Here is a 14,429-nt window from a genome sequence, read left to right as displayed (position 1 = left end):
TAAAATGACAATCCAGGGCTCAGCTTTTGGCTCAGAGGAGGCCAAGATGCAGCTTTCTTTGGTTGTCCCTAATCCGGGTTCACCTGGCACCGGCTGCCTGGACCCCACCACGCCTTGTTTCTTTTTGCTTGAATGCATTATTTTCTGTCTCTGACAGTTGTCTCCTCTGCTTAGTCATCTGCTTTTGCATGGCATGCAAAGGCTTCTTCCAAAAGGTAGCCTCAGTCCCTGACCCGACTGAGGCTCTTCACAGTTTGTTTTGGTCTCTGGTACCAACCCCAGACTTGGGGGAAGAGAATTGGAAACTGTGGGGCAGATGTTCACCCAAAACCAATAGCCAACATAGTGTTCCCTGGTCACAGGACTGCCCCTTCAAGGCTGTGGACAGGCAGAGTTCTTAAGAGAGGGTTGTAGACATCTCTAATATAACATAATTCTCTATAACAGGGAAAGATTTGAAACAGAGTCTAGCTGTAACAATAGGGGCTTGGGGATTGGTTAAAGAAATTATGGGGTAATATGCAGCCATTTTAAATTAATTTTTTAGTCCCATTTTTTTTTTTTTTCAGTACGCGGGTCTCTCACGGCTGTGGCCTCTCCCGTTGCGGAGCACAGGCTCCGGACGCGCAGGCTTAGCGGCCATGGCTCACGGGCCCAGCCGCTCCACGGCATGTGGGATCCTCCTGCAACGGGGCACGAACCTGTGTCCCCTGCATCGGCAGGCGGACTCTCAACCACTGCGCCACCAGGGAAGCCCTAGTCCCATTTTTATTGACCCTGAAAAATTTTCAGGAATAATGTTCAATAATATTAGGTACATGTCCTTTCGGAAATATAGGTATATAAATAGAATTTTTATATAAATATATAATACATATATAAATAATATATATGCATTTATATTTGTACTGAGCCTTAGAATGAGTAGAAACTATGAAACATTAATGGAATAATTAATGAAAAGCTGTATTCATACCTGAGCTAGTAGGTATTATAGTCCAACTGATCAACTCATTGTACAGTATTGTCCAGTAGAAACTGTGGTCTCCATGCCCCACCCAAAGTTGATTGCTGGGGATAGGGGGGGAAAATATATAAATATATAGATGTCTATACGTATACATTTATCTATATATGTCATACATATAAATATGCACATATATGTGTATGTATATGTATAAATATATTTCTGAGAGGATATGCACCAAAATGTTAACAGTGGTTATTTTGGGCTAGTGGGATTGTGTTTGGTTGTTTTGTTTATTTCTTGTCTGTATTTCCTGATTTTTCTACACTGAATAATGGATTATTTGTATATTAAAGTCTGGAAGGGTAAATGCAGAATGTTTTCTTATCTGTATTTAATTTGTTCTACAATCGCAAAGCATGTACTTGTGTCATTTCAAAAACCTCATTTAAAATCAATAATACGGATACATGAAGTCCTGCACTTAAGTTAAGAAGTCAGTTATTTTCCAAAAATCTGTTTCAAAAATAGAGCATAAGAGAGACTGAGCTTGGAATAAGTTTATTTTTATAAGCCCTTGGAGATCTTGATTGACTTATTTAGGCCAACGGGGTAAGTTTGCAGTTAAAAAAATCTAGTGCCCAGTTAATGTCTTACGTCAAGAAATACTGTGTCCTTATTAAGAGATGATTGTCTCCATGTACTCTGCATGGTTTAGGACTCATCTGAAAAAGTTGTCCATTTTAGCTCTTTTCTTGAAATGGAACAAAGAGATGATGGAGAGAACTGGAGATGGTCGGCCTGGGAAGGAACTTGCAGGAAATGTGATAGCAGGCTGTAAATATTTGAAAGGATATTGTGGGGAGTAGTGATCGAAGAGCAGAATTTATTAGGAAGCGAATTTTACTTAGGTCAACATAGGGAAGAACTTTTTATTCTCATTATCTCTTGGTGAAAAGGGCCTCTTCACAGACTAGGGGACCCTGGGGAACATCTGACTTTTGTCTTAGACTCAGTTCCTTTGTTGAGAGGTGTAAAGAAAACCTCAGTCCTCCTGTGTTTCTCCTTTACTCTGTCACACAGCCACACTCTCAACACTTCTGACACCAGACGTGTGGAGTTTTTTCCCCACGCCAAGCAACTCTGCAACACCAGCTGGGTGTCCTACAATTTAACTCAATTCTAAACACCATCTACCTGGAGATAGTGTCAGATCCCACTGGTTAAGGGCTCAATCCTACAAGATTGCTCCCATCCCACTTCAGATGCCAGTTGCCAGTAGTAGTTCCTCAGGTTACCCACAACTTCTGTCAGACTTGACTACAAATTGGTAGTTCCCATGACTTCCTCCCCCTTGGGTTTGATTAAATGCCAGAACAGCTCAGAGGACTCAAGGAAACACTTATCGTTTACCAGTTTATTAAAAGATATGGTAAAGGTTACAGATGAACAGTCAGATACAGAGGGCGAGGTCTGGGAGGGTCCCAAGCGAAGGAGCTTCTGTCCCCGCAGAGCTGGGGTGGGTCACCCTCCTGCCATAGAGATGTGTTCACTGAGCTGGCCGCTCTCCAAACCCAGTACTTTTGGGATTTTTATGAAGGCTTCATCATGTAGGTGTGATCAATCATTAACTTCATTTCCAGCCCTTCTCCCCTCTCTGGAGAAAGGATGGTGGGGTTGAAAATCCCAAGCTTCTAATCATGGCTTTGTCTTTCTCTTTACCAGCCCCCATGTAGGGGCCCAAGAGGCACCTCATTAGAACAAGAGACATTGTTATCACCCAGGAAACTCCATGGGATTAAGGAACTCTGAGGCAGGAACCAAATCAAAGACCAAATAGTAGAACAAAAGGTACTCATAGTGCTCTAATCACTTAGGGAATTATACAGGTTTTAGTTCTGTGCCAGGAACTGGGGGCAGAAACTAATATATGTATTTTCTATTATCTCACAAGAGGAAAATCAGGTAACATAAGCTGTAAGGTCTTTCTACCTATGAGAATGTGAGTTGACAAAAAGAAAATAGATCCTATTCACATACAAAAAAAAAATGAGACTAAAGTTGAATCACAAATATTTACCTGTCATTTATACTTTTATGTTGCTACCAAACTCTGAAATTTTCAGTGTTTGAGGTTTACATCAGTAAGTTATATTTTATATTGAGAAGTGAACTTTGGGCTTCAGTTTTTTTGCTGTCTTAACTAGAGGAGGTTCACCAGGGGTTATCTAAACACAGTAAACCATATGCTTTTCTTAGTGCTCACAGGAAAGTCTACATGAATACACCATGAAACTTAGTAACACCTGATGGTTAAGAGCATAATTGCCTGGGTTTGCATCCTATCTCTATGCCTTAGTTTCCTTACCTGCAAAATGGCAACGATAATACCAGTCACAGGCTTGTTGTGAGCCTGGGAAACTGGTCTTCATTGTACATTTCACCTGTATATTCCTTGATGATGCTGAGCAGTTATTCAGTAAGTCATTGGTGAATGAGTGAGTGAGTAAATGAATGAAATTACAAAAATCCTTTACCCGACCCTGGATACAGTGATGTGAGCTGATCGAACGTAGAGGTGGCACTCTCTACTTTGGCACTGAACTCCAGTTCATTTCATTCTACAGTCCATTCTGTCCTCTACGTTCTGCCTAGTTTAACCATTTGCTTTCTGTGAAATGTGATCCTTGAATTAGGCTGAATTCTGCGGGGACTTGTTTTGGAAAATGACATTTTTTTTATGAGTAGGTTATAATGGTCTGAGAATACTTGGATGTGATGACTTGAATAATTTAGGTACTGGGGCTCCCAGAGTATAAAGTTTGTGCCTAGATTATTTTTAGAAAGGGAAAGTTGGTTGAAACTGCCAGATTTTTTAAAAAGATACAAGATAATTATGATTGTGTTCCTTCTCCGGTATTGAATTTTTCTTCCCATGATTTTCTAGAGAATGAAGATCTAGAAGTCACCAAGGTCACCTCTCTAGCAGCTTCTGCCTCTGATCCGGAACCCCATTCCTCACCCTACAGGTAGGGACAGCAACTACTTTGGATATAATGCTTCTCGGGGTTTTATCTTCTGAGATAGTAATTGATGAAAGAAGTAAACAGTGCCTTTAAGGGGGAAGACAAGATGAAGTGAAGAGTATGGAGTGTTTTGTCATTAATTAATCAATCCTTAAGTGTGTTTAGGGGGAATGCAGGTCTATTTCGGTTATAAAATTTTCTTTAACTCTCAGAGAATAGAACTGTAACAAATAGTGTAGTGTCTTCATTTATCTCCTCTTGAAGACCAGGTTAAAATGTTAAAGCATTAGAAATGGATCCCAGGGACTTCCCTGGTGGCACAGTGGTTAAGAATCTGCCTGCCAATGCAGGGGACATGGGTTCGATCCCTGGTCCGGGAAGATCCCACATGCCGTGGAGCAACTAAGCCCGTGTGCCACAGCTACTAAGCCCACACACACACCACAACTGAAGGCCATACACTCTAGGGCCCGTGTGCCGCACCTACTGAGTCCGCATGCTGTAACTACTGAAGCCCACGTGCCTAGAGCCTGTGCTCAGCAACAAGAGAAGCCACCATGATGAGAAGCCCGCACACCGCAACGAAGAGTAGCCCCTGCTTGCCGCGACTAGAGAAAGCCAGCGCACAGCAGCGAAGACCCAACGCAGCCCCCCCCCCAAAAAAAAAGAAAGAAAAAGAGGGTCCACAGGTGGACTTTCAAGAGAACATGTGTTTGGTTTTTACCCATAAAATGCACACACACACAAACACAGTGTTGCAGCCAGTTTTTTATTATGTAATTTTCAGATTAAACCACGATGATGATCTTCAGGTTGTCATTCTTAATTTCCCTCTCCACCCATCTCATCCTCCTGCCATCACTGATATCAGAGCATATAGCAGAAAGGGAATAGTAGTACTGCGCCCTAGACTAAGTGGAAGCCACAAAACATTAATGGAATAATTAATGAAAAACTGTTATTTTGGAGAATGCTGAGCTAGTGAATATTATAGTCCAACTGATCAGCTCATGGTGCAGTACTGTCCAGTAGAACCTGTGGTCTCCATGCCCCACCCAAAGTTGATTGCTGGGGGTGGGGGTATGTTAAGATTTCTTTTTCTTTTGGCTATGCCACACGGCATGCAGGATCTTAATTCCCTGACTAGGGATTGAACCTGTGCCCTCTGCTGTGGAAGCGTGGAGTCTTAACCAGTGGACCACCAGGGAAGTCCCATGATATTTTTAAAATGTTATTTCTTAAGTAGAAATTCTCTCTTCTTACCTTTGTATATGAAATAAAACTTTTTCCCCCAGAATTCAGACAATGGAAAATAATAATAATTAATATAATTTTAATGCAGTTGGTGACAATAATATAATAGCCACCCTTTATTGAACGCCTCTCTGTAATAATGATAATAAAATAGTTACTTTTTATCAAATATTTCTGTTCTTACAATACTGTACTAGGTGTTAAAATGTATTATCTCAGTTAATCCTCGTAACAAACTGAATAAAGTATTTTTTTAAGATGAGGAAAATGAAACAGTGAATTTAATAATTTTCCCAAGTTCACACAGCTTTAGTTTTGTTTACTCTAAAGCTTATTTCTCATAAGTAGCAACAGAAGGGTTTTGAGTTCTATGCTTAGAGTTACTAGGTTATTACATATAAGGATACTTTTAGAAGACATAGCCTCCTCCAGGCATTGATTATTTGAGATAATTCATGTTCTCATCAAATCCTGTGAGAAGAGTGTCCTTCTGTCCTTCCGTTTTCCTGCCACCACGCTTTTTCTGCGCATGTTGATTCTTGTTTGTTTTGTGGCCATGGCCCGTGGCATGCGGGATCTTAGTTCCCTGACCAGGGATCGAACCCCTGCCCCCTGCAGTGGAAGCGCAGAGTCTTAACCACTGGACCACCAGGGAAGTCCCTGCACATGCTGATTTGAAGGATCCTTGGGAGATGGCTTTTGGTACAGAGCTGATTTTTTCATACTAAGAGTAAATAAATTTTTTGAGTGAAGAATATAGACTATTCTTAGCAAAAAGGAGATAAAAATTTCAAGTTTTGTTTCTAAAATCTGATGTGTGAAGAAAAAAAATCCAGCATGCATGACGCCTGAAGTCTGGTGTTTGTGTTTTGTATATTTTAGAAATGGAAACGGCATGGCTCTCGGTCTTTTCTAGTGAGGCTGGCTGGCCAATCTCTCCCTCCCTTTGGGATGGCCTCCCTGCTCTGGGTTAGCATAAACCAGAAGGCTTACAGTGAGAGTTTTTCCTTTACATGGTTTATCATCTGCATCAAGTGATTTGCCATTTATCTTTCCCAAAGTACCTTTCACTAATTCTTCAGAGCATAAAATGCTAATATGAATATTAAATTTATGCATGTCCTGTTTAAAATACTTTTTAAATAAGCAGAACCATATTTGTGCAAAGTAGCATGCACAAAGGCAAAGAAGAAACTACATTTTAGATGCCATATACAGTAAGGTCAGGCTGATGGTCAGATTAACTATTGTGTTCTCACATTCCGAATAGTCCTCTTTTGTTCCCAAACAAAAGTTAACGTATTCATTTAGTCATTCAACAGATATTTATTGAGAGCCTGCTATTACCTGGCAGTGTTCTAGGTACTGAAGACACCACAAATGAACAGACAATCCACATCCCGGGCCTCATGTAGCTTATATTCTAGTGGGGGAGGTAGATGGAAAAAAAGTATACATTGTATTTCATAGAATCTAAGTTGTCATCAACTATAAGATGTACTGTTATTTTATATACCACCAAGAAAGGAAAGGATGCCCAAGATAGGCTAATAAGAGACCTCCCGCAAAAGCCTGCACCTTCAGTGAAAAGAGAAACAAGGAAAGAGATTGCTCCACACAGAAAAGGAGAGCAGGGCAACTTGAATGTCTCAACCTTGGCACTGTGTAAGGGGGGAAAAATACCTCCCCTGAGAATGTGAGCCACAAGTCTGTTGTGTAAATTCACTCCGCCAGTGTGGTCCAAACAAAACTCTTAAACAGAACATAATTCAAGTCACCTCAGTTGGTAGCATTCCCAAGCCCTGGCAGAAGCAAATGCAAATCCCCTGAGGAGGGATTCCGTGTCACTCCAGGCCCACGGCAGTTTTAAGATACCACCAGTTTTTAGGACATCCTGTATTTCAGTTGTATTAAAATCTGAAAACAAATATGCATCTCGCAGTCAACAAAATATGGTACATAATATGTCAGGCAGTCATCAGTGCAGTGAAGAAAAATGAACAGGGTACGGGTGTAAAGAGTGATGAGCCAGGGAGGGGAAGCCTCTCCCAAAGTGATGGCTGAGCAGAAACCTGAAGGATGGAAGGAAGCCCTGAGTAACTGGGGGAAGAGTATTCTAGGCTGAGGCCATAGCAGGCCCCCAGACCCTCAGTGGGGGAGTGCTTGAGGTGCTCGAGGACTCTCAAAGATTCAACAGGCCATTGTGACTGGCGTGGACTGGGCAAGGCAAGAGGAGGTCATTCTAGGAGATGAGGTCAGAGTGCAAAGGGCCTCAGGGTTCCATGCGACAAGCTTGGCCATGGAAGCTGTTAGTCTAGAGGGAGTAAGACCCAGTGCCTGCCATCAAGCTCACCTCCTAATAGAGGAGGAGACATAATAAGTAGTGCCAAGGAACCAAAATGGGCTCTAATTTCTGGGTTTAAGAGAATAAAATAGGCTCACAGCCTAGACCAATTTACAGTTCACACAGAATAATCAACCACAGCTCTGATTTTCATAGTAACTACCTCTTGTTTGTTCTGAGGTCAATTGGAGTGACTTAGATATTCCAAAAGATGGCTCTGTTTTATCTGAAGAAGAGGTAATTTATAAACTAGGAGTGATCTTTCTTGTTTATGTTAAAAAAGAAAGAAAGAAGAAACTAATGAACTCCAAAATAAGCCCTCTGTTTCCCCGTGCAGTTTGTAGTGCTGTTTCCCAGTTGTTTGCTCAGCCTGTCTGAGGAAATGGACGATACCCTAAAGCAGCAGTTCTCAAAAGTTAACACTCTTAAATTTATTGAGGACCTCAAAGAATTTTTTGTTTATGTGAATTATATCTTACAATGTTTACTATACTAGTAATTAAAACTAGAAAATTAAAAAATAGTTATTCATTTAAAATAATAAGGAACTCATTACATGTTAATATAAATAACACGTCTTTAATGAAAAACAATTGTTTGCCAAAGAAAAAATAATTTAGTGAGAAGAGGGATGTTGTAAATCTCTTTAATGTGTGTCTTAACAAAAGACAGTTGGATTCTCAGATCTGCTTCTGCATTCGTTCTGTTGTGATATCATATGTCATGTAGTCTCTGGAAAACTCCACTGTAAACTCTTGAGAAGATGAAAATGAAAAAAGGCAAATAATATTTTAGAATTATTATGAAAAGGTTTTGACTTCACAGACTCCCCTGAAAGAGTCTTAAGGACGCCAGGGGTCCCTGGACCATACTTTGATAACTGCTTGTCTAAAGACTCCACGCCACCTTTTGTTGGCAACAGATTTCCAAGAAGCCTGGGGTATTGTGCTACAGCCCCGGCTCTTAACTCACTTTCTGGTCTCTCCAAAGCCAGAAGAAATGGAAGAGAGCATAAATTATTCCCTTGCTTCTTTAAAATCAGCTATTGGAATAGTGGTTTTCTTTTTTTTAATTTTATTTTTGGCTGCGTTGGGTCTTTGTTGCTGCATGCGGGCTTTCTCTAGCTGCGGCGAACGGGGGCTACTCTTCATTGTGGTGCGTGGGCTTTTCATTGCAGTGGCTTCTCTGTTACGGAGCACGGGCTCTAGGTGCGCGGGCTTTAGTAGTTGTGGCACTTGGGATCAATAGTTTTGGCACATGGGCTTAGTTGCTCCATGGCATGTGGGATCTTCCCGGACCAGGGCTTGAACCCGTGTCGCCTGCATTGGCAGGAGGATTCTTAACCACTGTGCCACCAGGGAAGTCCCAATAGTTGTGTTTTAAGTTATTGGGATAGTAGATTAACGTGCTTAAAAAAGTGAACTGGGTGTGCTATGGATATCAGTGATAGGGTGTGAATGGAAACGCTGAATGCTCCTGGGATAAGGCGGAGAGGGTTGCCTTGCTAATCAGTCTGTACTTCCTTTGTTTTGTGATCAGTTTCTGGCTTAGGTGAGGCCTCCTCCCTTTGCTTCTAACAGCAGCTTTATGTGTGGAACAGACCTGGGATTCTAACTCTTCTTTTGTTGAAATTCTGTGCAGAGCAAATGGCATCGGTCCCAGACTGAGGAATAAAAACCAGACCTGCGGTCTATCTCAGATGACTGAGCTGTGTGTTTACCGTGGTTCTCGGAGCCTGGGATGTGGTGTTGTCAGTCCTGATCCCTCACATGCTGTTACTGCTTCATTGTAGGCCATTTCAGCCCTGGGCAGTGGTCAGCTGAAATGACGGTGGGCCCAAATGCCAGAGGAAACAGGGGTTGGGGGTATCCTTTGAAGGTTTTTTTCTTTCTGAGTTTCTCCAGGACCATTGTGGCTTTGAAAAGAGTCCTTGAGGGGAATTCCCTGGCGGTCCAGTGGTTAGGACTCCACGCTGTCACTGCCAAGGGCCTGGGTTCAGTCCCTGGTTGGGGAACTAAGATCCCACGAGGGAACTAAGATCTCACAAGCCGCACGGTGCGGCCAGGAAAAAAAAAAAAAGAGTCCTTGAACTGACATGCTCTCTTTCTCTGGGAGGCCACAGATGGTATCTCCGGTGAGGGAGGATGCCACAGAAGATCAGCAGAAGGCAGCCAGTGCCATGGAGGCCCAGGCCTCGGTGGAACAGGAATTGCTGTCTGCAGACCAGGCCCAGGTCCTCAGCAAGGTAGGGCGCACATTCTTACTCTCTCTCTGAAAAGCACTAGTTTGTGACAACAGAATTTAGATGCATTTGGGTGGGTTGGAATTAGAAAGCACTGTCATCTCAGGTTTAATTATTTGGGGAATGATCATGTGTATCCTCCCCAGGGCCCATCACTGTACTAGCACCCAGTAAGCATCTATTCAAAAAATGAAGTGTTATAATGAATGTTCCCATGTTGTCTAAAATCCACTCGATGTGAGGAAACTTCAACCATTGGATTATGTGTTAGTCTCAGTTTTCTTGTGGTAGATCTACTCGGTATTTATGGTAAAGATTCCATAGAAATGGTACCAGTAGTAGTGGTCTCCCTGCCATGGAGGGATGGGTTGTTCTTACCATTATTAACATATATATTAGAATAACAAATGGTGTCAGTAAAGACAATGCCGAACATTATAGTTACATTTGTATGATGCTTTAGAGTTTACAAAGCATTTTTTTTTTTTTTTTTTTTTTTTGCGGTATGCGGGCCTCTCACTGTTGTGGCCTCTCGCGTTGCGGAGCACAGGCTCCGGACGCGCAGGCCCAGCGGCCACGGCCCACGGGCCCAGCCGCTCCGCGGCATGCGGGATCCTCCCGGACCGGGGCACGAACCCACGTCCCCTGCATCGGCAGACGGACTCTCAACCACTGCGCCACCAGGGAAGCCCTACAAAGCATTTTTATCCATAATACAATACTTCATTTACTCCTGAGAACAACCCTGTGAGATAGGTACTATTATGTCCCCAATTTAAAGATGAGGAAACTGAGGCTCAGAGCTGTTAGTGACTTTACTAAGTCTATGCAACTAATAAGTTGCAAACTAAATCTTTTGTTTAACCTTCTGTAAGAGGAAGGACTCATTCAAGCAAGTTAGTCAAAGTCTGATTTACCTCATTTAACATTGGAAATAAGAGCTGGAGAACTTACTCGTCAGAAACAGATATTATGAGAAAATAGTCTGGGAGGATTACAGCATTCATTTATTGCAAATATAATTCTGATTCCTTAACTGGACTGCTGTCTCACTGATGTGCTCTTCCGTGTTGGCAGTAGGCGTACATTTCTTCTTGAGTTGCTTGTCAACTGCTTGGAGAAGGGGCAGGAAATTAAGTCATAATAGCATGAAATAGGGGAATGGTAATCTGAGTGGTTTGAAGTGAAACCCACTAGGGAGAGACTGCAGGCTCCTGCCATGGGTCAGTGAGGGCTTTGTGAGTATCCAGTGATATTTGCACTTACATGCAAGTTAGATGTCTGGCAGCAAATATACTGTTTAAATGCAAATCCTGGGGTTGGTCTAAGGTGAGATTGTGATTATTTATACAACATTGTTAGTGAATGAAACAACCTATAGGGTGAGACATCCAAGGTGTACCATGGGTGAGAGAGAGAGACAGAGACAGCCAGAGAGTAGGAGCCAGATTCTCTCTCTGCAGTACTTTGGTGAACTGATTGACAGTGACCTGGAAGTAACCTGTGGATGGAAATTGTAGCAGGAGGATGTGTGGCCGAGTGAAGGTTGAGCTAAAGCCCAGATGCAAGAGCTGTCCTGAGAGGAGCCAAAGGGAGAGACTGTGCAGGCATGGCCCAGAAACGCTGCGCCCAGAAATGCTGTCGATGGGAAAGTCAGTAGCAAATTTTGAGGATGTTCTTGGGCAAGGATTTTATGAAGGGTCTGAAGTGGGAAAGTTGCAAAAAGCAGGAGAGAACAAGAAAGAAGCTTTAAACTAGGGAACATGTTGATGGCATTAAAAAAAGTTGGTAGAATTTATTAGCAACCTGTGTGTGGCTGGAGGAGAGAGCAGGAATGTTGACTAGCACTCAGACTGTGAGTTGGAAGAGTGGAGGTAATAGGGCAGGGGAGGCAGCCTTCAGGTGGAAAGAGGCTAATTGGAATCCGCCTTTATATATGTCCTGTAACCAGAGTTCTCTTGTGCAGATGGCCAAGTACCATGGTCTGCCAAGGTCTGGGGACATCGTTATGATCCAGTCTGAGCACACAGGAGCTGTAGATATTCTTTCAGCTGATTTGGAATCTGCAGACCTTCTGGGGGACCACAGGAGAGGTGAGACCTTTGGGGGTGTGGAAGGTGGTTTTTTTTTTTTTGGTTCCCAGTGGGTACTTAAAGAAAGGCAGGCAGACAGATGGAAGGAAAGAAAGGAAGGAAGGAGAAAGCATAAGATTACATAGGTGATTATATTACAAAAGGAGGAAAAACAACTAGTGTCCGAATATTACATTCTGGATAGAGTACCAGGTATATATATGGTACGTAAAGAGACCTATTTCTTAAGCTGAGTAGCTGACACACCTCAGGGCAGTGCTCTCTCCTTCCTTGTGAAAAGAAGTCAGGGAAGCCAGTAGGAAGAATGTCTTCGACTATGACAACCTCCCTAAGCAAAATGCCGGGTGTGGCAGCATTTCCTCCGGGTTTCTTTCTCAGTAGTGAGCTGCCTGTCCTTTCAGTCTCCCCGCCTCTGATGGCACCTCCATGCATCTGGACCTTTGCCAAGATGAAGGAATTCAAAAGCAAGCTGGGCAAAGAGAAGAACAGCCGTCTGGTGGTAAAGCGGGGTGAGGTGGTGACCATCCGGGTACCTACCCACCCAGAGGGGAAGCGTGTCTGCTGGGAGTTTGCGACCGATGACTATGACATTGGCTTTGGAGTTTACTTTGACTGGACCCCTGTAACCAGCACTGATATAACGGTGCAGGTCAGTGATTCCAGTGAGGATGAGGATGAAGATGAGGAGGAAGAGGAGGAGATTGAAGGTAAATTTAATTTTAACATAATTTGCAGTTTCCTTTTCTGTCTCAACCTAATTTGCAGCGATCACTTCTTGTGTTGTACCAGTCGTCCTCTTCCTGAGAATGCAGGTAAAGAATCCCTTTCAGCATGGCAAGCTAAGTTGAGTGATGCAGGTCAAAGTCAGACCCTCAAAGAACATTCTGGTGGGGTGGCTTTGATGCCTTAGTGGAAAGCTTCTTTTCTTTTTAATCAGTACCTAGCCATGTCCCCCAAGATCTCCTTGGGGACAGGGATAGGTTGGGGGCAGGAAAAGGGGTGGATCCGTGCTGGTGTATGTATGGGCAGTGTTTTTCAGATCACATGTATAAATCTGAGATTATTTTATGTTTCTCTCTTACTTGTGGGATATTTACATTTATTCTTGGTCTGGAACCAAACTGAGTGATTACAATTTGCTAAATGTACCCATTCCCTCCGCCCTCCAAACTGTCACAGCTGGTTGACAGAGCAGTTTTAAAAATAGTCTCTGTGCTCTGTTCCAGCTGTTACTTGCAGCGCCTACTCACATGGCCCTGAAGCTGCTTTTTTCTGTTTGTTTTGTAGTATAAGAGTAGGTTCTAAGCATTAGCCTTATTCCTTTATTTTCCCGTATAATCTTACGGGAAAGATTAAGTCATTAAGTCATTCCCTTAACTTGCTTCTTCATGGAAAGCAAGTCTGCAGGGAAATCTGCATGTATTCAGGAAGGAGGAGAACCTCAGGTCTTCTTTGCTGCCCTTCATGGGGACCAGTAGGAGTTCGGGGTTGCTCCATATAGCACTTCCAGCATTTCAGCACTTTTCCACATTTCCCACCTCCTTCAGCTAGTTCTTTTACCTGTTGGATGAAAAGGTGTCAGAATTTTCCCTTCTAAATATCTTTTTCTCCCCCTTGGAAATTTCCAGATACTCTTGGAGCTAGGAAGGCTGTATAAGGCTAAATCACTGTTTCTCAGTGCAGATACTATTGGCATTTGGGGTGAGACACTGCTTTGTTGAGAAGGTACTATCCCTATATTTAGCACTCCTGGACCCTTGAGCACTAAATGCCCGTATCACCCACTGGTCACTCTGATGGCCCGAAGGCCACCAGACATTTCCAAATGCCCATAGGAGGGCAACAGTATCTCCCCTGGGTGAAAGCCACTGGGTTACCTGGTCCATCTTTTCACCCTCAGGTAGGCGTATTTGGTCTCTGAACTCATATCCAGACACTCTGCCTTTTGCTCATGCAGACCCTGTCCCAGCTGGAGACGTGGAGCGAGGCTCCAGGAGCTCCCTGCGGGGCCGCTATGGGGAGGTCATGCCCGTGTACCGGCGGGACAGCCACCGAGACGTGCAGGCCGGCAGCCACGACTACCCTGGCGAGGGCATCTACCTGCTCAAGTTCGACAACTCCTACTCCCTCCTGCGCAACAAGACTCTCTACTTCCACATCTACTACACCAGCTGAAGGCCCGCTGGGACAGGGGGCAGGCGGTTTTTGCTGCCTGGAGCAGGCTGCCAGCTGGGGCCTCTTGTTTTGGATAGGCAAGAGCTAAAAGTTGAGCGTGGGGCTCCCGACCCTCACGCCCTGGCTGGCGTGCCTGACTGTTGACCCCATGTAGCTTTTCCCCCTCCCAGGCTTCTGCAGATGGTGGTGTAGTGCCCCTGTTCCGTGGTCCCTGACTCACGCTCTTCTGGCTTTAGACTCCAGCAAAATCTCTCTGTGGAGGAAACCATCAGGCAAAAGCCTGAAAGGAAGTTGGGGGCTGCGTTTTAAATATAGTTTTGTTTTGGTA

General features: G+C 43.5%; 1 protein-coding gene across 4 annotated transcripts in view; it reads left to right on the top strand.

Annotated features, from left to right (window-relative positions):
* TMED8 (transmembrane p24 trafficking protein family member 8) overlaps positions 1 to 14,429 on the top strand; it is a 24,349-nt gene extending 9,920 nt beyond the window's left edge. Inside the window, exons 2-7 of one of the 4 annotated variants that reach the window (XM_032623557.1) lie at positions 3,915 to 3,996; positions 9,233 to 9,421; positions 9,714 to 9,836; positions 11,800 to 11,926; positions 12,328 to 12,633; positions 13,884 to 14,429. In XM_032623557.1, coding sequence (XP_032479448.1) covers positions 9,416 to 9,421; positions 9,714 to 9,836; positions 11,800 to 11,926; positions 12,328 to 12,633; positions 13,884 to 14,101 — 780 coding nt within the window. In that variant the 5' untranslated portion in view covers positions 3,915 to 3,996; positions 9,233 to 9,415 and the 3' untranslated portion in view covers positions 14,102 to 14,429. Of the gene's footprint in view, positions 1 to 3,914; positions 3,997 to 8,868; positions 9,422 to 9,706; positions 9,837 to 11,799; positions 11,927 to 12,327; positions 12,634 to 13,883 lie in introns of those variants that run through there. The other 3 variants (XM_032623555.1, XM_032623558.1, XM_032623556.1) reach the window with 3 other exon arrangements.

Source organism: Phocoena sinus, chromosome 2 (genome assembly GCF_008692025.1).
Source record: "Phocoena sinus isolate mPhoSin1 chromosome 2, mPhoSin1.pri, whole genome shotgun sequence".
Taxonomy (NCBI): Eukaryota; Metazoa; Chordata; class Mammalia; order Artiodactyla; family Phocoenidae; genus Phocoena; species Phocoena sinus.
Note: the sequence above shows the minus strand (reverse complement) of the source record. Positions and strands in the feature narration are given on the sequence as shown.